This window comes from Desmodus rotundus, chromosome 1 (genome assembly GCF_022682495.2).
Source record: "Desmodus rotundus isolate HL8 chromosome 1, HLdesRot8A.1, whole genome shotgun sequence".
NCBI classification, from domain to species: domain Eukaryota; kingdom Metazoa; phylum Chordata; class Mammalia; order Chiroptera; family Phyllostomidae; genus Desmodus; species Desmodus rotundus.
The window spans coordinates 50,923,521-50,950,413 of record NC_071387.1 but is presented as its reverse complement, the minus strand read 5'-3'; the positions used below and the strand labels follow the sequence as shown (position 1 = coordinate 50,950,413).

Sequence of the window (26,893 nt, the reverse complement as noted above, 5' to 3'; positions counted from 1 at the left end):
GCACCGCTGAAAACTAAACTGCTTCGTAATATTAGAGGCTCAGGGATTTCTGTCTGTTTTCTTTCCACACCTATTATACCTACCACAGTACCTGGCTTTCAAAAGGCACTAAATAAATGTTTGGTGAATGAATGAAAAAAATGACTGACTGACCGAATAAGTGAATGCAAGAACAATGAATATACTCAGTGAAATATTATTATTATTACTATTGTAGTTCGGAGCCAGTATATTTTCAAGTCCAACAGTTAAGAACACACACACGATTCCTCATTGAACTGGCCCCCTATGAGACTCCTCTTGCATGCCCTGCACTTACACTCAATTCAGCTACGTTGTGACATGCGGGGGGAGCCAGGTGGCGGTTTACTCTACCGCAAGAGCTGCCAAGTTCTCCCATCATGCTTTGGATTCCTTCAGTTTGTACATTTCTGGTTGGTGTTCTTTCATAAATCCATGTTCTCGCATTGAACTGGTATTTTATTCTCTCGCCCCATCCCCAAAAAACAAAACCCTTCCCTTTTTTGGACTCAGGAATAACTCCAAACAGACTGGGATTGATGCTACCCTTGGACTGACTTTGGACAGTCTCCGAGCACCAGGTGGAGGGCCTGCCAAGTCTCCCACTGCCCCAGGAATTTTCACACACAGTTCCTTATCTGTGTCATGTGACTGCAAACACATCCCATCGATGTTACTGACCTGAGCGGACTTCCACTGATTAAAAACAAAACACTGAAGTTCATCCACCAATCAGGACTGAAGGAACTTTGGATTGCCTTCTTCCTACCTGTAAAAAATCTGGACCTGATTATGCTCAGGGGGGCAGGGGGGGTGTAATTAACCTCGTCATGGGAGGGGATATGAACCAAATTCCTCATAACTAAAGACAACTTGGGTTCCTAATTCCAAAGGCCAACGTCAACTCATACGCTCCATTTAGAAATGTTCGGGAACAAAGCTCTGTGCTTGGCTACGCACCTGCCTTGCAGAGCGATATAAAATAATCAGTGGTGGGGTCAAGAAGGGAAAGAAATCCCTATACATGAGAATCCCATTTAAGCTGAACTCAAGAAAACAGATTTCAATAGGGCACTTTATTTATTCTAGTTTACCACAACATAGGCCATAAACAGCCTCATTTTGTCAAGAAACAGTTTTATACCAAATATTTCACAATCTATTTTATAAAGTGAAGGCACTTTATCCCCCCGCAGGTGTTATGAGAGCTGAAACAACATTCAAATGTGCTGGCCTCTTAAAGACTCATTCCGTTTCAATGGAAATCTCAGCTTGCAGAAACCACTGGGTTATTTTTACTTGAGTGGACCTCTGAGCATTAAGATAGGTGATCAGGCAATAAAAAATACCCAAGAATATCAAATTAACAGGGAATCGCACATTACTTCGGTTGTACCTTGCAGAGAAAACCGTTCTAACATTGTGACTCAAATAACTGGTCGATCCAGTTAGGCAGGACTCTGCTCCAAACTCCGGCCGCCTCCACTCTGACACCGAGCTAATCGAGTAAATCTCCTCATCGCGGCGTTGTGTTCGCCTGTCTTTACAATAGTCGCTACGCTCAAATGTCCAGAATTACCTAAGAACCTCTCTTTTACCCACAGAAGTGTCCTCGTAGAGAAATGCCGCAGTAAACTCTATCTTCGGGGAAAATGTAAGACATAAAAGAATTGAGAAGAGTTGGAAACCTGAATTTAAAACAAATGCCTAAACGACATTACTACTTTGCATTTGATGCTCTTTTTACCAAACATTATTTATATCAAGAGGCTTTCCTGACTTTTGATATCTAAAAAAGATAAAAACACATTTTCTCTCACAATTGATGTATTGATCAATACATCATGTTGGAAAGGTTCCCCCTCCAAAACGTCTCAGTCCTGAGATTTACTTATGATCACGGTTGATGAAAGAGAAAGAGAATAAAGAAGTTTCAGAAAGAAAAGGAAACACCACAGTGAAAAAGATCTGGCACAGGGCTGCTTTCCCCATGGATTCCTATTAGTGTCGTGAGTTTCCAAGAAATGTCACAAGTAAATAACAAGGGCATAGTTCTGCTGGTATATACGCCATTGAAAGATTTGAAAGGCAGAATTAAATATTTATTTTCAGCCTGAAGTCAGCAGCTCAGGAAGCCAAACACGTAAAATGGCTAGACTTCTAAGCAGTAGGTTTGGGTCAGGGGCTCCTAACCACCATAGCCTAAGGAAAAATATACCCTAAACCCCTGTAAGAAACACCTTATTATCACCAGAAACCACTCCAAAGTAGAGGCCACATAATACACATTCTCTTTGTAGGAGCGGAGGAGGGAGGGATGAGCAGAATCCACCAAAATTAATAAATCCACACTTCCTACCACGTGCCTCCATAGTCCAAGAACCTGTCATTATCCTACAAGACAATATTCAATTGATCCTCCACTAGTGAAAAACGGCAGCTACTTATTTCCTCAGCATCACAGAGAATATACAATGAGGGGAAAAAGAAGAATTTTTATTTCCGAAAACCCTACAACCACATATTAATAATCATGGTCCTACATTTATACCAGAGAATGGCTTGACAAATAACCAAGATTTCCTGAGTACTTACTATGTGCCGTGGAACATTCTAATGTTTTAGATAGATAAACTTTCCCATTCAATCCTAACAAATCACCTTCTGACAGGGCAAGAGACTTAAGTACTAGATAATAGATCTTTTAATGAAATATCCTATAAGGGAATGCAAGCAAATTCATCTGCTATGTTTTCTTACATAGTTAGGAATTTAAAGGATTCTGTGCTGACAGGATTTGGACAGTAGTCCAATTTTCTAATTTAGCATGTTTAATCCTATTTGTATACCCGCTGGTGGCCTCATCCAGCCCCGCCCTCTTAGTACCCTGTCAGTCACCCAGTAGATGATAGAGAATAATCCTGGCCCAGGACGGAGACCTCAAGGTCATGCCAAGTGCACATAATACTGCATCCATCCTGCCCCACTGCAGAGGCTGGTTTCACATAATTAGATATTTCAGTTCTTTAAAATTATTCCTCCTCTAGCTCCTAAGTAGATACATACAGTTTATCTCTTTTTCTTCCATTTCAAGGGCATTAATGGAAGACCAGGCTGAGAAGGAGAAGTTTCAGAATGATTTATAAATATATACTTCATAGAAATGGCTCTAATGGTGAGAAGAGAAAATTAAACAAGGTCACAGCAGGTCAAAGGAACCCCTCTCTATTATTCACTAAGGACAAGTAAACACAATAAACCCCCCAATGGGAAAAATAAAGACCTTTTCTGTTACACTGGGACAATTAAAAAAAAATTATACAGGAGTTTAACACAAAGTAAAAAATAACTCTTTTTCAATTACATTACAGAGTCAATCATACTCCTCTCTAGCAGCATAGTTCTTTGAGCAATATGTATCTTAGTTGTCTTACAAACGCTGCTACCAGCTCCATGCTATTAGTTCACTAGGTAGAAAAGGTTTTCTCAAAACAAAGATTTACTGACGCCTTTCTTAATTAAAGCAAATGCAGTGAGGTACAGGATCGTGTTCAGTTCTCTGGGAAAATGCTGAAAGGGACGGCACAGAATTTCGAAGCTTCTGTAGGCAGCTTCCCTCCCCGACCGAGAAATGGCAACAAGCAACCGTCAATCATTCACTCTAATGGAGGAAAGAAGAACCACTGAGAATCCAGTGTCAAATAATCAACTTTTGAAAGCACCCATTTTATTTGCACGATTCAAGGTGCATCTGAAATTGGGTAACTCGCTTTGAACTCGGCCTCAAAGTCCCATGAAAGAGACAGTTTTCAGGAAGGACTAGGAAGGGGCCCAGTTTCTTTTTTACCTTCTTTCTCATTTCTCTCAGCAAGAGGCCCAGGACGGAAACTCAGCCTGTCCTCCTTAGTCCTGCTAAGAGCAGGGGAGGCCCAAATGTCAGGTATTCTGAGACTATGCCAGAGAAGAGGTTGGTACAGGGCTGATCGTGAAGTAATAACTCTGCATCTTTAGCCACGTGAGACCATAATGGGACATGAGCGGGGAGATCCACAAGGCAGACTGGAGGTGCTTTGCTATTATTATTCATTTGCCAGGAAATCAGGCCCCATCCCCAATTTGACTCACAGTATTTCTTCACAACATTCACTCACTCGTCACAGTTCATAAACATTTATTTATATGCATATTTGATTAATGTCTGTCTGTTTCTCTTTCTCTGTCTCCGGTTAAACTGAGAGAGAGGCAAGAGTGCTCCGCCTCAACATTGTTTCCATTCTCTCTCCCCCAGCACCCAGCACTCTGAGCCTCCATCATAGTAAGTGTTCAGTTAATGTCTGCTGAGCAAATGCAGGAAAGAGAGTAAGTGCCACAGCAAACCTGAAGGCAAGAGTTTGGAGGTAGAGAGCCAAACTATAGATCCTCAGAGTTGGCAGCACCGTGAAAAATATTGTGACAGGTCCCTGCTCTGTACGGATTAAAAAAAAAAAGGCATAATCATTATCACTCAATTATGTATCTTTCTGTGACGATATAATGATTTAACAGCATGGCAGGAATCTATTAGTTATAAGCCAGAAGTTCCAATCTGGGCCATTAGCTTTTAATCACAAAGAAATGTAGAATACGAACTTTAATACTAAAAACACTAACAAGTGACCTTTTTGTGACAACCTCTGGGAAATACATGTCTAGATTCGGAAAAACTAAAACTGCCATTTCATGGGACCCGCTTACGGAACGTTACAGCATTGTATCTGCTTGCCTATGTGCTCTTCACAAACTCTGAAAATGTCTTTTTAAGTCAGAAATTGGGGGATGGAATTCTGCAAAGCCTATGACGCTACCTTGATAAGAAAATGAGGTATTCCTCACCACTGAAATGTCTAAATCCTGAGTCATTCCTTGTTCGTCTTCACAAGAAGGGAAGCTGTCTTATACTAAAGAGATCAGGAGCCAGAGGGCCCCGTCTCAATCATTTATTCCTCCTCTTTAATTACGAAACAGGTATGAGAACTCAGGAGCCATGAAATTAATTATTTTTAGAAAAACATTTTTGTTCAATTATTCAGTTCAGAGAATAAATGATTAAACACCACCCACCCTCAGTCTCCACAATTCTTCCTGTTTGTACCTGGGCCAATTAGAATTTACCATGAAAACAAAGTATCAACCAAGAACTCAACTACCCGGACTACTTAAGCTTCAAAAAAGGGCTACATCCACAGGCCTACACTAGCATGTTGCCCTTGAATTGGGACACAGTGTCTGTAGAGCAGAAATTCTAAATCTCACCTTTCACTGCTCACTGTCTTCTGTGACCACCCAAGACCCCGGCCTGTACACTCACCTTGGTGTGACGCAGGGCCGCTGAACTAAATGCACAACTTTGGCATCGCTGTCTGTCCAAATAAACGGGCTGAAATTTGTTCCCAAAGTGTCCCAAAGCTATCTCTCCCATTTCTCCGTGGCTTCTTCCCATCGGTACCCTGTATTTCCTTCTTACATTTCACTCCAGTTTCAGGACCCAGCAGTCCCCTGCCATACTGCCTCACACTTAAGAAAACAGTTCATTGTGCCCGTGTTTTCCCCTTCTTTCTTGGCCGTGTGTATTTAATTTTTAAAGATTGTAAGGAACAACGGGAATATAAACTGCATTATTTGAGTTTAATACATCCTATCCATTACATCCTCATCTCCAATCTGCTGGCTAGTATGCCCAGTCTTCATGTCATGCCCACAGATATGAGCGATTTTTCCAATCCAGTAATCTAAGCCTTGCTTCAGTGTGGTAGGAAGTATTTCTTAAAGAGCAACACATGCCTTAAACTGGTCCCTGACTGAGCTGCCACCAGCGGGGCACTCACCTTCTTCCTCCTCCTTCTCTTCTTCTTCTCTTTGGCTGCCTGGGCTTGCTTGTGCTCCCACACCAGGTTGGTCAGGTTGGCCACATACTCGTCAGTCTGCTGTAGAAGGTACGCTAAACGCCTGTCTTTCTTTTGATCAATGAGTTTTCTGTAGCCCTCTTCATCCTCAGCCTGTTAAGGAAAGAAGAGCGTGATGGGAGCTTCACGGAAGTTTGCAGGCCCCCGGTCCTGCTCATCCCTCCCTCTGACGGTCTGGACTCTGTCTGACGGGTAGCGAGTGCGGCGAACCGAATGCTCCAGGTGACAAGAATTTGTGCACACAGTCTGGGACTGGGGGGAATGAGGGAGGGGGATGCCTAGTCGTAGGACACCAGCGTTCGCGGCAAAGGCAGGGTACACAGCCACACTCCCTACGTGGTGCGACCGAGCACCTTGAGTCAACTCTGTTCTTTTGTGTTTCTTGAACAGCACAAACAATGTTAAAATTTGACAATTCACCATCTGAAGTTTATTCTTAACTTTGAATCCTGGAAATTTTCAAGTATAATAAAAAATAGCGAGAATAGAATAATCTCTCATATAACCAACACCAAGCAACAAAAATAAACTTGAGATGATTCTTATTTCATTATTACTTCTTCCTCAAACTCCTCCCCTCAATCCCCAAATGCACTGTCTTGAAGCAAATTCCAGACATAATATTCTTTCCTTTAAAAATATTTCAATAAGTACTTCTAATGGCAAGAAATAAAATGAGCATTCAACAAAACACTTCTCATACTTAAAAGCATTACAAACATTGTGGTTGACAGGGAAAGTCAAATTTGGAGGATTTCTGTCACAGGTTGTCACTGTGTTATGGGACTAGGTGACAGGGGACAAGTCACTTACTACCTAAGTCTGATATCACTGAGCAATAAAATATATAAAATAATTCCTACTTTCCCATTAAGCAACACTGTGAGGTTACATGGAATAAAAACTCTGACGTACTCTGAGCCATTTCAAGAGAAATCTTTTTCATATACCCTAACAAAAGGACATATCAAAAAATACTTTCCTCCTGTGGTACAGAATAAAAGGAACACACTGCAAAATCTTTAAGAGGCATCTGCATCTCCAGGCCAGAGGCGTGACTCCTGCGTGCGCCCCAGCGACAGCGGTCTCGTCCCTCAGTCTAGCAGCTGTTTACCCCGTGCGTGAGCATGGACCTCAAATGCTATTACAGCTCTAATTGCTTTTTGTTATGGTTGATCTCCCTTGAAGAAAGAGTGATAAAGAACTTCAGTTTCTCTGTTATCTGCATATCCCATCATTTAATTGCAAAAATTAATGATTTGCAAATGCCTAATCATTAGTGTCAGACCAATCTGTTACTGAAGTTCTCATACAGTCTCACTTCAGTTAAATCAGACAAATTTGACTACTTACTGCTCAAATTGCTATAAAAACAGTCTCCCTAGCTAGTTAGAAATTTCTTGGGCAGTCTTCTTCCTCCCACAAAAAAAAAAAAGAGAGAGGAAGGCAGGAAAAGATGGCAAGATTTAGTTGTGCCTGGACACAGAGCCCTTTAAAATGTGGCGTTTACTCTCTGAGACACAAAAAACCAGTGGAAAAAAAATGCAAACCAGCAAGGAAGACCCGTCAGTTGGAATTTTCCCAAGACATAATTATGGGCTGCGGAAACTTTCTCTTCACGCACTCCTCGGGAATCGCGTCCCAGATAGGATCTGCATGTCTCCTGTCGTTACAGATAGATAGCACGCACTTCTGTAAAATCTATCGTGTTCTCTGAGGTCCAATTCCAAAAAAGACCCCAAAACAAGACCAACAAAACACAGGTCAATGATACACACCAATCCCTTCTGTGTTACATGTCCATTAAAAAATAGTGCAAAACAACGATCCCTGACTTGCCTTTGGCAATACTCCGGCTATTAACGAAAACGCAACATTTCAAAATCAACTTCAAAATCACTTTTTACACTGTTAGAGAAAAAGTTCTGGCACAAAGAAAAGACAAGAGCTTCAACAAATTAGACCTCTTTGGATTCCATGACACAATGTAATGAGATATTCATTTAAAACAACATATACCATTAGTCACAAAGAAGCGATATTTTTAAAACTGCCAATTCCAGCCTTCCAGATCTGGGTATGAAAACTCCTGCGAGATGCAGTACCTGCCTTTATGTGAGAAACTATAATCTGAACAGCAATGCCCTGCTAGGAAATGGGAATACTACACTCACCAGGTGTAGCCCAAGATTTGTAGCACATGTTGTCTAGGAAAGAGAGGATGTTTGAACCCCATCCCCGTGAAGTCAAAGGAAGGCATTCATATATCTGAGGGCAGCTTTTACTTTCTCCTTCTACCGCGGCGTATTTCACGTTCTCAATACAGGGAGTCAGAGGAGCATTTTCCTGGGTTCCCGGAGGCGAGCCCCTTACCATTAATCTGCGCATTCTCTCCTTTTCGATCCGCTCTGTCTCCTTCTTCTGCTCCCTCTCAGTGTTGGCGTGCCAAGTTGCCACCGCTTTGGAAAGCTTCTGGATCTTCCCAGCCACAGAGCGGTGGTACTCCTTGAAATCTTTTGCGTGTTGTAAAATACTGTTCAGGTATTCCTAAAGGATTCCAAGGGTGGGGGTAAGGGGAGAAAAGTATACTTAAAATTCATTCCCCCATGCCCTTGAGGTTTTAGTGTTGTCTGAGAAAAACTCTCAGTGTGCAGTCAACAACAATGAAAGACTAGAAGCTGGGGACTATTCTGGGATAGATGCCCTGGTGTGGGCTACGGGGCTGGTGGGGAAGATGACCCCTCAAGGTTTATTTTGGTGCCAGCCTGTGGGAGAGAATTCTCTGAGCTTTGAGAATGGGACCATATGAAAACAGAAAGATCAGGAATGGAGGAAAACCTGCAAAATGGCAATGATAAAATTAAAAGCCAATTGTTCTCAAATAAACCTCAGGGAGATAAGTATTTCCAGTGAAAATTATATTATAAAAGTAATATTTCTTCTGCTCTAAGTATCTTAGAATTGTGATTCAAGATTTCATAGGGAGCTAAAATCTCCATATGTAATTTGTATCCTATTTTAAATAAAGGAGGGGGAAGCGTACCCTTATTTACACTAAATCCAACATTTTTAAAACAAAACTAGGCTAAGCACTAAACTTAGCACAAAAAGAAACAGAAGTTATATGATTATGACCCAATATCAAATCCTACATCCAAGTATTTCCAAACCCCCCGAAAGAAATATTTTTAAATATTTGCTCCGGTAAAACCCCCAGCTGAGTCCTTTGAAGATCCCTGGATACCGCATTTGTATGTGTTATAAAAATAACTTTTTGCTTTCTTCTTTCCTTTTCCAAGTTCCCCAGGATTTTGCTCTAGGAATCTCCCACTCAGTCAGCAGCTTTCCATGGGATTATGAAAATGATACCTGATTGGAACTAAGAAAGCCCACTTACCTTGCTTTAGCCTAAGTTTCCTCAACTACAAAATGGTGTGGTCAGGCTACGTACGCTCCAAGGAACTTTTCTGCTCTGTGATGCCCCTGCTGTCCACTACGGCACGTTCTCCTGACGTGCTGACTCCATCCAGTTACCTAGTTGGGCGTGTCTGTAAAATGAGAAATGCACAGCCCCGGACCAAGTACCTGGTGTTTCTGCCGGCGCTTCCTCTCCTGCTCAATCTTCTGCTGCTTTTCCAGTTTCTCTGTCATGCGGGCCTCTCGCAGAGTTTGGCGCTTGCTTCGCTTATAGGCTTTGGAGTTGAGAGCTGTCTCCAGGGTTGTGTCCCGGCGCATGCAAGCCACCACCTCCTGTCTCAGCTGTCAAAAGGAAAGCAGTTAGAAAGGCTCTCCGAACAGGGGCCAGACTCCTGATCCTTAGCCTTCTCTTCTTGGGGAGTCTACAGGTGTCTCAATCACAGTTTGCCTTTTAGTATTTGAAGGGACTAAATCACACCAAATTTATGTGGTATTTTTCAAAGGTAGTATAACTTTTCTTTCAAAATAATTTAGGGAAAAAAAAACCAATTATAACACTATAACAGTAAAAAAAAATTAAGTAGATATTGTTCTGGCTTTTAAATAAATTCATTCATTCTATTTAATTATTTTAATGACACTAATTTGTTAATAAGATTTAAAAACATTTTGCTTTTTAAATTTATTTTCTATTTTATTATTTTTATGTAATGTTTATTGTAGCTTTTTAAAGATTTATTTTTTTTTTAGAGAGAGAGGAAGGGAGGGAGAAAGAGAGGGAGAAACACCAATGTGTGGTTGTCTCTCGCACGCCTCCTGAGGACCTGGCTGGCAACCCAGGCACATGCCCTGACTGGGAATCAGACCGGTGACCCTTTGGTTCACAAGCTGGTGCTCAATCCACTGAGCTACACCAGCCAGGGCTGCATTTTGCTTTGTTTTAAATGCTATACTAACATGGTCCTTGTGTTTAAAGATTAACTTTAATGATGTTCTGCAAAAAGAATAAAAGGATTACTTCCTGTTCATGTACAATGAAAGCAGCTACTCAAACAATGTTAATTCACAGTCTCAGATAAAAAAGAGAAAATACTAGTTTTGGTTTCCTTCCACTTCTAACAATGATATTCTTGTAGGATATTCAAAGTTTGTACTATACTGTGAACTTCTTTTAGATGATCATAAAAATAAAAACTTATCCATATTGTACGTTATATGATGGTAGGGGGTGGGAATTGAAAGTATTCATTAAAATAATAATTGAATTGAATCCGAAATCAGCATCAATTACAGTTAATTTAATTGGGAAACTTCATAGATGAGATTTTTTTCAGTAATATGAAGCAAAAATCAGAGACTAATAACAGTTTAGCACAGTGAAGTTAATTTGAACATAATATTATTCCTAAAAGCATACTTGGGTAATATTCTTTAAACAAGATTTTATCAAACCCTTTATCAATACATTTTATGAAGTCACCTATAAGGAAATGAAACCCAGAGACTTTCTCCCTTCCTTCCTTCCCCTCCCTCCCCCCTCCCCCTTCCTCCCTTCCTTCCTTCCTTCCTTCCTTCCTTCCTTCCTCTTTCTCTCTTTCAATTTAAGCTCTAACCTACTCTCAAAAATCCATGGCCAAGTAAGCACCCAGCCACACTGATGCTCTCTTATGATATTATAACCAATAAGGCAAATGTACTCCCCAGTTCATGTGACAATAGCCAGTGAGGTGGCCTTGTGATTTTAATCACATCCTCCAACAGACCAAGTCATGCAACTTGATACTTCCAAACTACTTTCTTTCATTAACAATTCATTTGGCATGCCCAAGACCTTAAGCAAACAAACCCATCTGTCTGGCGACAAAGGGCTCCCATTCCTGTTTGGCTGGAGGAAGCAGCATGCAGACCAGGAGGCCTGCACCTTTTGGGTCCGTAAGGCAAAACTCACCAACGTGACTGTTCGCTCTACTTCATTCCACTAGTTTCCTACTGGTTTAGCAATTCTAAGACAGATCATTCTGCTCGCTTTTATTAACAGGTGACTTCTAGCTGGTACAGTAGATAATAACTCCACGATTTACGTAATAAGCAGGTCTGATGTGATCAAACGTGCCAAACCTGCGCTGTGACGGACGATCGATAGTTACAGAACACAGACTTGTGTTTCTATAAATGATGAACTATGAATTTAGCAGAGGAGCTATCATCTTTGTGAAAACATTTTCATGGTCATGGCTAAGGCTATACTTGTGTTTACAAGGAAGCTCTGATCTACCCCCTGACTGTTTTTCTTTGGAGTCATAAAGGCGAATGTGAGCAACCTCATTTGTTTTGCAGGTTTCACCCTTGGTAGCAAATGCCATCGCTCTAATTCTGTAAACCATCGTGCAGAAGAAAAAAAACGTCTCTGATATATAAATGAGAGAAATAGAATAATAAGCAGTTCATCTTCATTATTTTTAGCTCTATGCTGCCGTTCTAAAAGATACCACATCTTACTAAGTTTATATCTTTATAACGATATTGAACAGACTTGGGGAAACACACTGATCTCAAACAATTACATTTACTTCCTACATCTCAGGTTTGCTGGGGAAAAGGTATTACCTGACGTTGGAAATTAAGTAACCGAAGTGCTTTCAGTTCCACGGTTGCTTTGGTTCGTAAATCTGGTGGCAAGGAGCCAGGCAGATTTTCCAGTTCTTGTATCCTATGAGCTATGCGAGCCTGAAGTCTAAAGGAGATGATAAAATAGGGGCAGGAGAGGTGGAAATACACATTATAGTTTAGTCTTAAATGATAAACAATAACATTAGGTTCAAGTTCATGGCAAAACCTATTCCAGACACTCAGGGCTGATTTCTGACACCCAGCTAGATTTTTCTGGTGTTAAACAAAGAAAAGCTACCCTTGCGTTAATGCAGACAGGTGCTGCATGTTGCTTAACACTCTGGTCTTGTACATAACCTTTCTCTAACACCCCGGAGAGAAGGCTCGTGATACATGCAAGAGGAAAGTCAAGCGCCATTGCTCGCTGTGAACAGAGAGAAAATGGGAGGCCGGACAATCTGACTTGCTCCCAAATGCCCAGCCAGCCCTAGCGCAGGGCTGAAACAACAGTCTTCTTTCTAACTTCTGGTTACGTCCTAAGGCAACGGGGCCATTTGCCCTCCTTGCCGAGATGCTGATGACGACGGCCTTAAGGCTGAGTGAACAAGAGCAGTTTTAGGTGCTGAGGCCACAGAAATCAGCCAACCCAAAACATTCAGAGACAGTGCCCTGCCAACCACAGCCACTTCCTCTGAGCACTGCTTGCTGGAGAAAAAAAAAGAAAAGGCAAATTAGGCATTTTTCAAAATCAGGTTGGGGGCAGCAGCAAATAGCAAAGTAATCAGTATTTAAAAACTGAGAGTTTCTAGAAAAGGATTGCTGGGGATTCTCATTTTAGACACCATCAAATATATAACTGCGGGTAGTTCCTCCTAATAAAATATAAAAGACACCCACTTTCTTTACTCATTTGGGACACCATTACCGTTATCCATATAAACTCCTGGTTCTGGAGTTCACCTGGATCATTTTCTTCCAAATAATTACAGGCCATTTAAATCTATTTTTAGAACTATCTCCTCCCAAATTTGGGGCAAAACTGTCTTAGAAGAGAAGAGATTTCAACAAAGACAGACTGGCAATAAAAAAGGCAATATGTTAAACTAAGTTAACTTTAACTGCACCGAGTTAAGTATATTTAATGCACCATTTTATTTAGTTCTCTCTCACACACACCCCTACAAGGTATAATGGTGCTGTGTTAACGACGAGAAAAAAGAAGTTTGGCGATATTAACAAACAGGTCCACTTCCCAGGGCTGGTAAAGCAGGGGCTCTAGACTGAACCTCCTTTGCCTGAAACCAAAACCACTGCAGGGCAGTTCAAATATACTTTCTAACTGAAACATTACTCAATCTCAACTATAAGTGTTGATAAAGAGTGTGTTAAAAATTAGTATTACGGCTTTGTCAACCTTTACCGTGATGCAGTATATACATTAATGTAAAACAGTAAAACCTGTGACTTAGATGCTAAAAAATACCTTAAGACACAGGGGGCAAACACGAGGCCGCAGGCCGGATCCGGCCCTTCACCTTGTTTTATCCGGCCCGGCACCTTGTTTCTACTCACAGGCAGCGCCAAGCTCCTTGCCCCTAGTTAAGGAGTAGCTACATTTATACAGTCCTAAAATTACATTCTGTCCTTTGAAGGCAACTGTGAGGCTGATGTGGCCCCTGGTGAAAATGAGTTTGACACCCCTGTCTTAAGATTTCATATAGCCCAAATATCAAAATGATTGGTTTTTTAAAAACTTACAGTTGTTTGCTTTGGTAGAGAGATAGAATGTCCTCTTCTTCAAAATTTTGGAAATGATAGTAAAGGAAATGCATTGTTTCTCATTAAACTCACTTAAAGGATATTATGACAGATTCCTATTTTATGTGGTATAGTCATTAATCCTGATTTACTGAATGAGTTATCATCACAATGTGTTACTACAGTATTCTCACAGTTACCACGTCACTTCCTCAGCGATGCATAGCAACACAATGGCACTATTAAATGGTCTAACCCTGTCACAGACTAAAACTTGTTAGTTCAAACAATAATAAACTTTTATCATATTTCTCTTTTTGGTCGAATTGTTTAAACTCTCCCAACTTCTTCTACATGCCTTACAGTGCTGATACTCTGATTATCACCATGTCTTTTTAAAAATGTTCAATGTCTGAAACATCTACTTCATTTATCCAGTTCAATTTCTTAAGTAGCCACGTAGCTCCACATCTCCAAACACGGCGACAGATTATACATCTTACCAATGAAGACATGAAGAGAAACACCTACTAAGGATGTCGTCCAAGGATATAATTTAAAGGAAAGAAACCACACTGCAACACTCTGACTGTCGTGGAGGAAGGCCATCATCACACAGGGAACATTAGTGTCACAGTGGGGCGAGATGAGGGCCACCAGTAGGGTCATTCTGCTTCCTTGGTCCCAGAGTGGCCGCAGCCCTTCTCTATTTGAAAATCCCAGAGCCCAAACTATCCCTTGGTATTCTGGTTTACTTTCTTCGACAAAGTAGGTCAGGTGCTACGTTAAAGGAAGAGCTGCTTTTTCCTTAATCTTCTAAAGGACTAAATAAATAATCTTAGGAGAGCGGGACTGACAATGCAGAGATTAAATCACACTGCCCTGGGTGGGTGGGAGCTGGGGAGTGTAGAGGGGAAGAAGGGAGGTGAGGACTGGGGGTGGGCGCAGCCTCGGGTGACTGGGGCACTGGAGCGGGTGAGGAGCTGGGGGGCGGGGGGCGGGGGAGGGTGCACTTCTTCCTGAAATGACTGCTTCTCCAAGGGGTTAGTAATTCGTCAGTGAATCTCAGATTCCTCAGCACAAAAGAATCTCTCTTTTATGAAAGGGAGGCAAGAAGTACAAAGTACAGACGTGCAAACTATAGGAGATGAGAAAGGGTAGTTTCCATAGTAAAATTACATGCATTCAGTCCAGCACATGGGGAGTGGGGGTGGGGGCAAAGGTACAGGCAGGGCTTCTTTAACACAGAAAATTTTATCTTTTTGTGGTGGTGGTTGTTAATAGAAATCTTCATTTTAAATAATGCTTCTCTCCAGACAATTTCATCCTCCTATCAGTGGGGTTCAGCAGGTAGTCCGATAAAGAGATTCGGGATTCTCAACCTCACGAAACGACAACAGATGCAATACTGCATGACTGCAGGAGACTCATTTAGTGTCCTCACGGGCTCAGAAAATTGAAGCAGAATTAGGTCACTCAAGTTTTTCATACAGATTGAGCAGTAAATCAAGAGGGGTGACTGTTCTGGCAAGAAAAAGAGTTCCATTAAAGGCAACAGACATTTGTTCAGGTCCAGAGGAGAAGTTTATGATTCCTGTAGGAGAGTTATTTGAACAGAAAATGACACTGGTACATTTTGTTCCTTCAAGGAGCTGAGTGACACTTTAAAAAAAAAGAAAGAGGGAGAGCGACTTTTTGTAACTCTGCTGATAAAGTGGCCCTTGGTAATTTCTGAGAAGGAATGAATACCGAGGCAGGACAAAACACACACACACCAAAAAAATCCCACAGACTATCTTTGCTTCCTGAAGCAAGGAGGACGCACTACTGTCTTCAAACTCATTCTGAGTTCATACTAAACAGGGCTCTTCCTTCGAATGTGAGATAGTCTCCCATGCAAACATGAGCACTCTTGGAACTGGTTGACACGCTAATGTGACAATGCCTGGAGCACTTCTGCCCAAAACATCTAACTCTGACGGAAGAACTGAAGTTAGGAATACGGATGGGGCGAAGAAAGGGTGCCAGAAAGGCAAGACACAGCCACACAAAAAGCACTGGGAGTATCTCTCCAACACTTATTACAAAGAAAAGCAATAAAGCTCCATTGTAAGAGAAAGGATCCGATTTAAATGGGAAACCAGGGTATTTAACTGGAGACTATACAGATCTGCAACAAAACATTCATATACATAAACATATAAATGCTATCATTAAATAAAGAAGGCCAATTTGTCATAATCCTGGTTTTATGATGAACGAGGAAAAGCAGCCAAGGGACTTAACACTAAAAAATGTAAGATTCTGCCCTGGCCAGCGTGGCTCAGTTGGTTGGAGCATCGTCTCATGGACCGAGGGGTCACAGGTTCCATTCACAGTGGGGGAACATGCCCGCGAGGCAGGTTTAGTCACCGGTAGGGGCTCGGATGAGAGGCAACCCATTGATGTTTCTCTCCCTCTCTCTTTCCTCCCTTACCCTCGCTCTAAAATCAATAAGCATATCCTTGGGTGAGGATAAAAAAAAGTAAAAAAAATTAATGTTCTGACAATCTCCTCTCAATTTTCATTGACAAGGTAAATGACGTTAGTGATTATTATAATGGTCAAGGAAATGAACACCTGTTAAAGAATTTCTGACAGATGATTTTGCTCACACTAAGTTCATAAAATTGTAAAAGAGCAAGGTTTTTTAAGACCTTGCTCAAATCCTTGATCGGAAGGTAAAGATATACCTGGACGCTTCCAGTTATCAATGCTAAAGGCTAAGTAAGCCGTTCTCTCCAAGAGAGGAGAGCGGAAAAGTTTCTTCGGCGTCTTTACAAGTGCCTAAGGGACTTAATCTAACCCTTTTTTAAGGGATAAATTTAACTAATCTCGGCAGGTGCACCGTTTATCTCCATATAGACAGAGGCCAGCTAGTGCTCTACAAAGAAGATAAAAGATCCCCCTGCCACTCAGCCAGGGCAAACCTGTGCTTCTTCTCAAGATGGCCACGGGAAAATTCAGCCCAAAAATCCCACTAGCAGATTGGACCCACGGTTGCCAGATCAGTCATTTCAAAAGCCACGCAGCTTTACGAAAGGAGACATTTATCAAGTAAACATAATGGTATGAAAAATAGACATTCCACCACATTCTACAATGCTTATAGTTTAAAAGATACTAACACTTTTTTTCCTTCCCTACAGGAGTAAAGGACAAAGCTTTTCACACACTGGATGGAATAGGCCAAATAGTACTACTTAATTCTGTATACGTTGGGAGACCATCCACTAAGATCAGTTCCAGAAAAGGTGCTACAGTGAACTCAGTGCAAGAAAGGCCTGCAGTTAAAATTCTGGTGGAAATGATAAAGAAAATGTAAGAGTCAATAAAATACACACACACACACAAACACCACACAGGCTGAACGAAGGGTGGAATGCAGACTATTCTAGGTGCAGAGAACATCTATGATGTGATGAGAGTAATTCACAGGACTCAACAGAGGTACTGGTAGCTTTGTACCTTCGGGGTATGAAAAATAAATGTTCACCGTGGGAAGTCCGAATTTGAGAGTAACTAAACAACACTCTCTATCCCATTTACTGTCTTTTAAAAACATACAATTTTCATAGCAACATAAAAAAAGGACTGCATATAAACAGTTTTTCTGCTCAAGAAATATTTGCTAATGTTTAACTTTATAATACGTAGCAATTATTCACCCAATAAAACCTGCCTATCAACACTGAAATATCAACTGATGAGGAGTATCTAGTTGTGCAGGGATACATGAAATGCTGGAAATAGCACCATAAAAGCTCGTAAGTAAGGGTCAGCAGTAACAGTGAGACCAGTTATACTCTTCATAAAGGAGTCTACACACTAGACTAACAGAATTTACTAACACAATCTATAACTTTTTAACTCTAATATTCTTTTAGGTTAAATCATATTTTGGGAATAATAGTAATTGCTAGTATGTAATAAAAGTCTTTGTGTCATTTTATCTCCCCCCACAAGAAACACTCTAATACCCTCTTTTAACAAATGACGAAACTGAGTCACCAAAAAGAGACATAACTTGACCAAGGTAACGTGGCTAGTAAGTGACAGAGCATGCTTTCCGTCTAATTCCAGAAACCAAGATCTCAGCTTTGTCTTAATCTTGACTTGACACTTATTGGGCTCCCTTTTTGGTTCACATTAACTATTTACATCAGGTTTCTGCTAACTACACCCTGTGGGCCAGATCCTGCCCACGGCCTGTTTTTGTAAATAAAATTTCACCGGAACACAGCCAGCCCATTATTGTCTGACTGCTTTCTCACTCAAAGGGCAGAGCTGGGTAGTTGTGAAAGAGACCATATGGCCTTGCAAAGTGTAAAATATTTACTACCTGGCACTTTACAGAAAAGGTTTGCCAACCCCTGATTTAGATGAATGTGCCATTCAGGTGACAATCAAGTTTTGGGAGGAAGAGTTGAAATAAGGAGCCCATATGAAGACACTTACAGAGGGCTTACTCCTAAAGTTGGACCAAGGCATAGACCAAAGAAATGCATGAATTTAAACAAAAAATGTATCAACCTACAAAGTACGTGTCAGTATCATTAGATGTGTCACTAACCTGCAGGCCAGGCCAACACAACACACTCAGCGTCTGGCCAACTCACAGCCACATTCAAGGATAAATGACAAACTAGATCAGGCACTGTATCATCTACATGAGAGATGGCCACTTTCTAGGACCCGAGGGAGCTCCAGGCTGGCTTGTGCCTAACACAGTGTCTGGCGTGTCACAGGAGTTGATAAAAGTTGTCCGATCAAATGAGTGAAAATCACAGTCCTGCTAACCTAGAGCTATCCGAGAACTCTCCTCCCCACGCACCCCCGCCGCCACCTCCCCAATCCCAATGGGGAAACAAACTTCTCTGTGACTCTGTACTGCAATCATTCTCGTAGCATGAGTTTTGGCCTCTGCAATTTCCCGTGGGCCTTTCCCTCATCCCATAGAAACGACCACAACACTAGGAGACACTGCACCCACCCCTCAGGCTCGGTGGTCCTTGAGAGAACACAGCAATTTCACCTGTCCAGGGGCAGGGCGCATTACCTATACTCCCGCTCCTGCAGAATCTCCACGGGGTCCAGGCCTTGTGGTTTCTGAATCGGGCTGATCCGGCTCTGCTTCTGCTGCAGCTGCAGGATGGGTGAGGGCTGCCCGGGGGCGGGCTGCGGCACAGAGGGCCCAGGCACGGCGGCCGTGGGTGGCTGCGCGGCTGCGGGGGGTGCGGGCGAGGGCCGGCCGCTGGGCGCGGGCACAGGCAGCTTCTGCGGGGTGCTCGGGCCAGTCAGCTCCGGCCCGGGGCCTGCAGGACAAGAGCAACATAAGCAGCACAGGCGGGTCATCAACCTAGGGCCACACCAAGCCTGCCCACTGTCCCCTGGGGCCCAGTGATGGGGACAAGTAAATATCTCAAGAGAAAACAAAGGAGGGAAGAAAAATGAAAAATGAGGAAGGGGTAGAGACAAAAGAGTGTAAGGATGGAAGAGAAATAAAAAGATCTGGCATCTATCTCCATAGGAAAATGGCATTTACCAATAAACACTGCTGAAAATGGCCCCAAAATGACTCTAAGTAATAAATTGATTAGGGAGTGGACCGCCACATTTTAATGTACATCTACAGTGGATTTTTAAAAAGAATTACAGGTGCATTCAGAGTCCAAAAAAGTAAGGGAACAACCTAACAGTCCGATGCAATCTGGGTGTGGTCCTAGGACCACATTTTGCAAACTGCAGGCAAGCCCCTCTGGGGGGACCCCAGGGACCCCCTGGAAGAGCCCTGCACCAGAACCAGGCTTCACGAAGGCAGCCAGGAGTTGCCAGCACTCCGATGTGAACTCAGAGGGGCACACGCTTTTCCTTGATCACCTATAAAGTATATTTCATACTAAAATGGTACATCTCATTAACTTCAATTTTTTACTACATATTGGGAATTATTTCTAAAAACATTCAGTGTAGGGGAAAAAATCTGCTCATTCCACCCAATGAAAACTAGCAAATATTAAGATTAAAGAGAGCATTTTCCTCATGTTATCAGAATAAAGGGACATACATTCATCAGCCTTATCAAAATGCACTTAATAAGTTAATTTAAAGCAACTGTCCACATTAAACATAAGGAGTTTGAGTTGACTGGTAGTATGGACCTAAGACAGGAAGTAACCCATTTCTCCTCCTAAGTGAATTTTTACTTAATTCAAAATTATACATAAAATTAGTGATGCCACCAGATAACTTAGGAAATTAAAAAAAGAAAACCTCAGTAAGCAAATGTCAAAACCTCTTTTAGGCAGTCTTTCAACTATTTTCTATATCTTTTCCAAGAAAAATTAAAATAATTAAATGGCAACTAAATAATAATCTATATGCTTCAGAACGACTTAATAATTAACCATACAAAGACATACATTATGAAAAATCGAACATATGTATTCAGTGTTCAGCAAACACTAATTAGAAGTGGGCTGAAATGGCAGTGCACAGGCAGCTATCAGCAAACATTCTGAAAGGAGAATGTGAAGAATTAGATCAGATTGCGTAGGAAACTACAGTGAGTGTGTGTGTGTGGGGGGGGAGTATGTGTGTGGTGTTATTGTTGTTCTCTTTTCTCCCTTCTTTTGAAATTAGGTAAAACTTCCCAAAAGATATAGAGCTAGATAAGATTTCTTGAGGTAATCTATAGCCCTGGTTCTGGGGTTGATGAAAAATTCTTGAGGGAAAAATACACTTATTTTTATTTTTTATTTTAGACATTGTTAGTGTACTATCATAGTAAGGAGATTCTTTTCAGCTAAGTACTTTCTCTTTTTTTCTGGATAAGAGTTCTTTTACATAATGCATAGCTTTTCATCAGATTTTATACTTAGGGCTTCTTTCATCCATCCATACAAAATCAATTTCTAAACATTAAATCCCAGGATTGTTAAGCATTAGAATGACATTTTAGAATATTTTTTCCCCTAAAGGTCTTTAAAAACAGTGTAGATTTCTCATTTGTAGTGCTTTGGGTGTGCTGCAGCCAAAAGAGAGGAGACAGATTTCTAACACTTACTTTAACTCCCTGTGATTCTATGAATCTCCTTAATAAGCTCAAGAAACTAGAAAAATTAAATATATTTGAAGACTTGGTATAGCATACTAAATAATAAAAATAAAACTGTCACCTTTAATAAAAAAGAAAATTTGTGTCTTACTGAAAAGATAATATAATAATTACCTTAAGTTCAGTTCTGAAAGTTGTTTTCTCTTTTTAAAGTTTAAGTAATTCATCAACAAAGGCTGTAACAATGCAACAGTGTTACAAGTTTCAGTTATTCTGGGCATTTTTTTCTTTAGCATTATGGCCTGCAAATACCTATGCAGAAGCCTGTGATGACTCCTTGAAGTACAGTCAGGTCACTATTTTTAAAAACCACATTTTATCAAAAAAATAATAATAATAATAATAAAAGGCATCCAGATCATGTCTGACATCCCTGGTTCCAAATCTAATCATTTTAGCCTGTGACTCTGAACTAAAGCTGATACATACTCGGCTGGCCTTCTTTGATTGATAAATATAGAGTTGTTCTTATCTGGTTGATTGATCCTTGAAATTGAGAAACAGAGAGCCCCAAACTTACATATCCGAATCTCCAATTTAAAAAGTACTACAACTTGCTATGAAACAGGTCCTTGTAAAGCACCCTGTTCCAAAAGAACAGTAAGTTTGGCCCTAGCTGTATCACCTGCTGGTTGTGTGAGCCCAAGCGAGCTACTCAACCCCTCAGCTTCCTCATCTGTAGAGTAAGGATAACAACAGCACCCACCTCGGAGGGTGGTAGTGAGGGTTCGAAGAGGCAATGTGGCTATGTGCTCAACCACTGAGGACACAAAGACGGAGAAGCCTGACTTAAAGGTTTTTAGGAAATTCAGTGTGGTTTGAATTAGCTGGCAACTTGGGAAGTACTCTTTTCTACAGCAAACTTCAGAATGTTTCTGCAGTTTAATATAGCTCATCACAAATACTCAGATAAGTCAGCTTGCCATGTGCTTCCTGGGAGTCTGCTAGCAGAGTCCCAGGCAAGCGAACTCCTTTCCTCATTAAGCACAAGTTCATTTACTGCATGGGTCTATTTTGTACTATGTCCAACAGATTATATAAGAAACTTCTATTTACAGAGGCTGGGGACGGAATGCAGCTTGCCACAGTTGGACATGTACAGAATGCTCAGAATGTCACTACCTGTTCATTAGGTCTTATGCCTGTCCCCCAGGCAGCGTAGAGAGAGAGCTGAGCTGCCTGACTGCATTTGCTATTGACTGAGATCATCCCCACAACAGGCCCGTGTGGTCTGCTAAATGGTAAGACCTCTCCCTGGTATCCGCAGAGGGAAGGCAAGTGCATTCTTTAGCTGATCTCCTACTCTTCTCTTGAATGTAAACAATTCAGGTTTAATTGTTAGAGGTACGAAATGCATCTGCCTTCCCTTCAGTCTGTTCCCAGAGGCAGAGAGGTGTGCCCCGACTCTCTTGAGAAACGCCCTAGTGCAGTTAAAGAGGGGAAGGGCCTTTTTACTGGGTACACTTCCTGCCTGACTTTGAGAAAGAGGGAAACAAACTCGTTACAGCACCTAAGTCTCATATGTACAGAATTTCTGGGCATTCAGTCTCCAGTTTGCATTCCGGCTCGTAAAGATATTTATGCAAATAACAACTCTGTGCATTCAATAAGGATTTAAGTGGTATCCATCGATTTGAAAAAGAAATGTAATAAAGTGTACTTAAATTGAACAGACCAAGAAACTTTAGATAACTAAAAAAAAGTGGGCTAAGTGGGAGAGGACAAGCCCTGAAGAAGCCGAGCAATAAAACTTTTACTTTTTACCACTATGCCCTTTCTGCCTCCCCTCAAAACCCAAACCTTTTTCAGTTCCTCTTTTAATTTAGCTCTCTAAAAGGAAAAATGAATCAAAATGAAAAGAAAAATGATAGGTTTGATTTGAATGGCGCCCTTAACAGGCCTGAAGAGCTATTTGTTCGGTGTGCAGCTCCTCCAGTCAAACTGCAGTTCTCTGGTGGCTGCTGTGATGATGTCAACTTTGGTGATTTATGACTTTGGGGCAGGTTTGAGGCAGACCACCGCAGCCGCAGAGAGTCTCTTCACACACGAACAGAAGACGGGACAAAAGAAAAATGAGATCGCAGCTACCTCCAGACAAGTGGACTCCTGGAAATACTAAAGACATGAGCGGACAGTAATAAAATGAATACCCCAAATGACAGGGGCCTGGTTGAGGGAACATATAGGCATTAAGCTGGATTAAAAAAAATGAAGCCCTCTTTTCTGGAAATGATCCTGAAAACACACACACAGGGTGGTGTTTTTTCAGTATGTCAAGTATCTGTTATGTGCAAATATCCGGCAACTGGAACTCCACCCTTTAACTTTCCCAGAGAGAGCAACATTCATGGAAGGTCAGCCTACACCCCCTGTGCCTCTGAATTCTACCAGTGGGACGGAGCCAGCCCACCAGAAGGGCACTCAAGGACTATCTCATCTGTGCCCACGACATAAGGTCAGAGCGTCGGATTTGATGCCAGGGTGTGTAGGAAGTAGGCCATGTGGATTCTGTTACTCTATTTATGCTGAACAAATGTCACTGATGCCTCTGTCATGAGTGCCTCTTATAATAATAACAATAATTAAAAAAAAAAAAACAACTCCACCTGGAAAATCTACTTTACACGCTCATGCTAGAAATGGGCCTATGTCCTCTGCGACCCGGTGAGCAACTTCCTTCCGAATGGTGAGAATGAGGGGCCTGACCCTGGCTCCTTTCCTGACTGGGAGGGAAGTCCGGTCACCTTGGACGCTCGCTGCAGTAACCATGAGAACTCCTGAGGAGCCCACAGGCCAACCTCGACTTCTGTTTCCCTTTGTTTCTGATTTTCCCACTAGACAATGATTTCATTGCAGGTATGTTCCTTGGAAGCCTCCCCACATGCTTTTCACAACAAAAAGGGGTAGAAATAAATAAATTAATGGACATAAAACGGCTCAAGGAGAGTGGATTGAAGGGGTGTGTTTTGGCGATGGTACACACTGGGTACAGGGTGCTTGACCTGGGGTGTGTGCATGGGCTTCCTGCAAACCTGGAACCTCTTGAAAGATGATGTAAAACCATGGGGATAGTGTTTTTCTTCCTAGGTCTACAGCTTACAACAGAGTCTCCAAAGGTTAACAAGCACTGCTCCAGGACTCTAGCAGCAAAAAAGACCAAAAATCCTGGCCAACTAAGTAAAGCAAGACAAGGGAGCCAGCCGGCTAGGTACAACAAAAGGCTAAGGCAGCCCTGGGCTCATACCATCCCAGTGCTTCTGTGCCATTAGCAGTCCTTCTCATCCAAGTTGGACCATCACATTATTCGTTTGGTTGCATATGAACCTACCAGATGGTCTGTTGAAGTTAACAAGGGCCTGCTGCTGCTGCTGAGGCTGTGGCTGGGGGGGTGCCTGCTGCGGGGGTGGCTGCTGCGGCTGCTGCATGCCAGGCAACGTCCTCTTCCCCTGGACTGCAAGCTGCAGTGTTTCAGGGAGGTGCTGGCCACGGGCCAGCATTTTGTAAGCTAAAATCTGAGCTCGCAGCTGATGCAGCTGGACAGGACTAAAAGGCGAGGGACCTCTGTTGGGCTGGTTCATCGCCTGTGGGTCGCCAGGAATGAGGGCCCCTGGCTGGGTCGGCGCCATCTGGGGTGGGGTTGGGCCGCCTCCCGACGACAGAGGACTGGAGATATGCTCTGCGGCTCCCAAGGGAGATGGGTGCGGCGACATGTAACCTAGGAGAAAACACAGGTGAGATCGCAGGTTTGGTAACTTGCTGTCTATCAGACAGCAAGCACTGTCTGATAGAAAATTAAAGCACGCCTACGTTAGCCACTACACAATTATATAACGCTTAAAATTTATATAGCAAGTACATGTAATTTAAAATTTTCACGTATCAAATATATATAATTTAAAATTTTCTCATAGTTACATTAAAAAATAAAAGAAACAGACAAAACGAATGTTAACTGTATATTTCATTTACATCAACATACCCAAAATATTATCATTTCAGAATATGATGATTATTAAAGAGGTTATCTCACATTTTTCTCCATACTAAGTTACAGCACAGCTCACTGGGACTGGTGACGTTTCAAGTGATCACCAGCCACACATGTCCTAGCAGCGAATTGGTTAGTGACTGCTGTCCACCAAAGGAAAGGCAAGGGGGTAGTAGTATATATTAAAAGGAGCTCCAACCTAGAGAAAAAACCCTAAAAGTGTCCACTGTATCACAGTGAGAAATGGAGGGTCTCTTACGGCAATCACAAACACCACTTGGTTTATTATTATGCACGTTTTGAATAATTTGCTATGATGGAAGTTCTCCACTGCTGTAGGCACAATGCAAAGCACTGTACACATTCTCTCACTTGAGTTCTCCCCGGAAACAGAGCCTGATGGAAAGACAGCGTGCAGGTGATTTACGTGTTAGGTGCAAGGACACTGGCAGGGGATGGAGAGGTGATACAAGGAACGGCAGGCAGCCAAGAAGGGGTGTGCTGTTGAACCAGCTGCTGCCATGGGTGCCTGAAGATTAATCTCACGCAGAAGCTCTGAGATACAAAGTAAATAACTTGTCTTGGAATTATCCCAGGGAAGGGGTAAGGAGCTGGAGTGTTTATTATCTAAGGATCATCTGTCAGTGCTTATGTCACTGGTTATGAGTCTGGGGTAACTGGTCCCCAGGGACTGTTCCATGTGGGCACAGCGGACACCGTAGGCGAGACGTCAGGCTGGTGGGGGCACAGAAATGGCAAGAAAAGGAGAATTAGAGGGATAGGGATGGGGCATATATTATTTCTTTAATCCTCACAACATCTCAGAAGACACATATGTATATTCACCTTATTTTTTTAAAAGAGGAAACTGGGGCTCAGAGAGTGGGCGAGTCACCCAAGGGCACCCTATCAGGCTCAGCAGCTCTGTGAACCAAACTAAGGTTTGTTTGACTCCAATGTGTATTCTCTTTCCATAGTCTTATATCTGTTGGTTTTATATAAATATTAATATTAATTTTGCTTTTAAATTAAAGACTTAAAAGTTTCTAAAATCCTCTAGAAGATTACAATGCATAAAGATGAGAGCAAACAGTATGGGTTTTAAGAGTCCTAAATGGGAAATTTAAGAATGCTTTTCATGAGGAAGAAAAGTCAAAATGAACAAAAATCGCAAGGAACTTATTGCAGGAGTTGAACTGTATAGCTCAGCCAGAGAATTCCAGGACAAAGGTATGGCTGAGCGTTGCTGGAGGGAGATCCGAGATGAATGACGGACCCGAGTGGCCGACTGCAGTCTGAAAGGTTGGCTTTAATTCAAACTAAGTGCTAATTAATGAAGTCACAATGTAAAATATTAGATTAAAGGTCTTTGCCCTTTAATAAATGTACTCGTGTCATAATTACCACGAAGGTCATCACACGGGCGTTTGCTAGCCATGTGCTGTGTGTTTGAACCTGGGTCAAGTTTGAGCTGAAATGGCTGTGTGCACGGATGTGCAATCACAGGGATCTGAGACTATGTGACCGCCACAGACTAGGGACTCACTGTCACCATTCATTCACAAGACTGCAGAAAGTACAGGATATCGTTACTTTTATCTCAACTTGCCATTCAGAAAGGGAAACAAATTTAGCTTGATCCCCTAAAACAAGAGTGAGTTTTGTGTGACCAGACTGGTGACAAGTAGAACCCCTTTCAGAGAAACCCGGTCCTGAAGAGAAACAGAAGAACTCTCATTCCCCAAATCCCTGCTCCAAAACAGGGCACGAAAACCACATAGTGATTAGGGTTCTAGTTGGCCCTGTAAGTTAGCCCAGAAAATGCCCTGAAATCAGCCTGCAAGACTAGCAGAAATTTAATCCCAGTATATTGTTATTTATAACAATAAACACTTAGAGAGTATCAATAACACACTTCACTTCCTCCTGTCATTAACATCCTTCCTTTTTAATGAGGCTTACATTGACTCTTTAATTGCAAAGCTGATGCAAAACGGCAGT

At 41.9% G+C, this 26,893-nt stretch overlaps 1 protein-coding gene across 7 annotated transcripts in view; it reads right to left on the bottom strand.

Annotated features, from left to right (window-relative positions):
* SMARCA2 (SWI/SNF related BAF chromatin remodeling complex subunit ATPase 2) overlaps window positions 1–26,893 on the bottom strand; it is a 158,373-nt gene that overhangs the window by 109,234 nt on the left and 22,246 nt on the right. For all 7 annotated transcript variants that reach the window (XM_053924100.2, XM_071221521.1, XM_071221523.1 and 4 more), the window contains exons 4-9: window positions 24,233–24,619; window positions 18,847–19,102; window positions 11,988–12,114; window positions 9,549–9,722; window positions 8,337–8,510; window positions 5,886–6,056 (exon numbers count right to left, since the gene is read on the bottom strand). In XM_053924100.2, coding sequence (XP_053780075.1) covers window positions 5,886–6,056; window positions 8,337–8,510; window positions 9,549–9,722; window positions 11,988–12,114; window positions 18,847–19,102; window positions 24,233–24,619 — 1,289 coding nt within the window. The remainder of the gene's footprint in view (window positions 1–5,885; window positions 6,057–8,336; window positions 8,511–9,548; window positions 9,723–11,987; window positions 12,115–18,846; window positions 19,103–24,232; window positions 24,620–26,893) is intronic.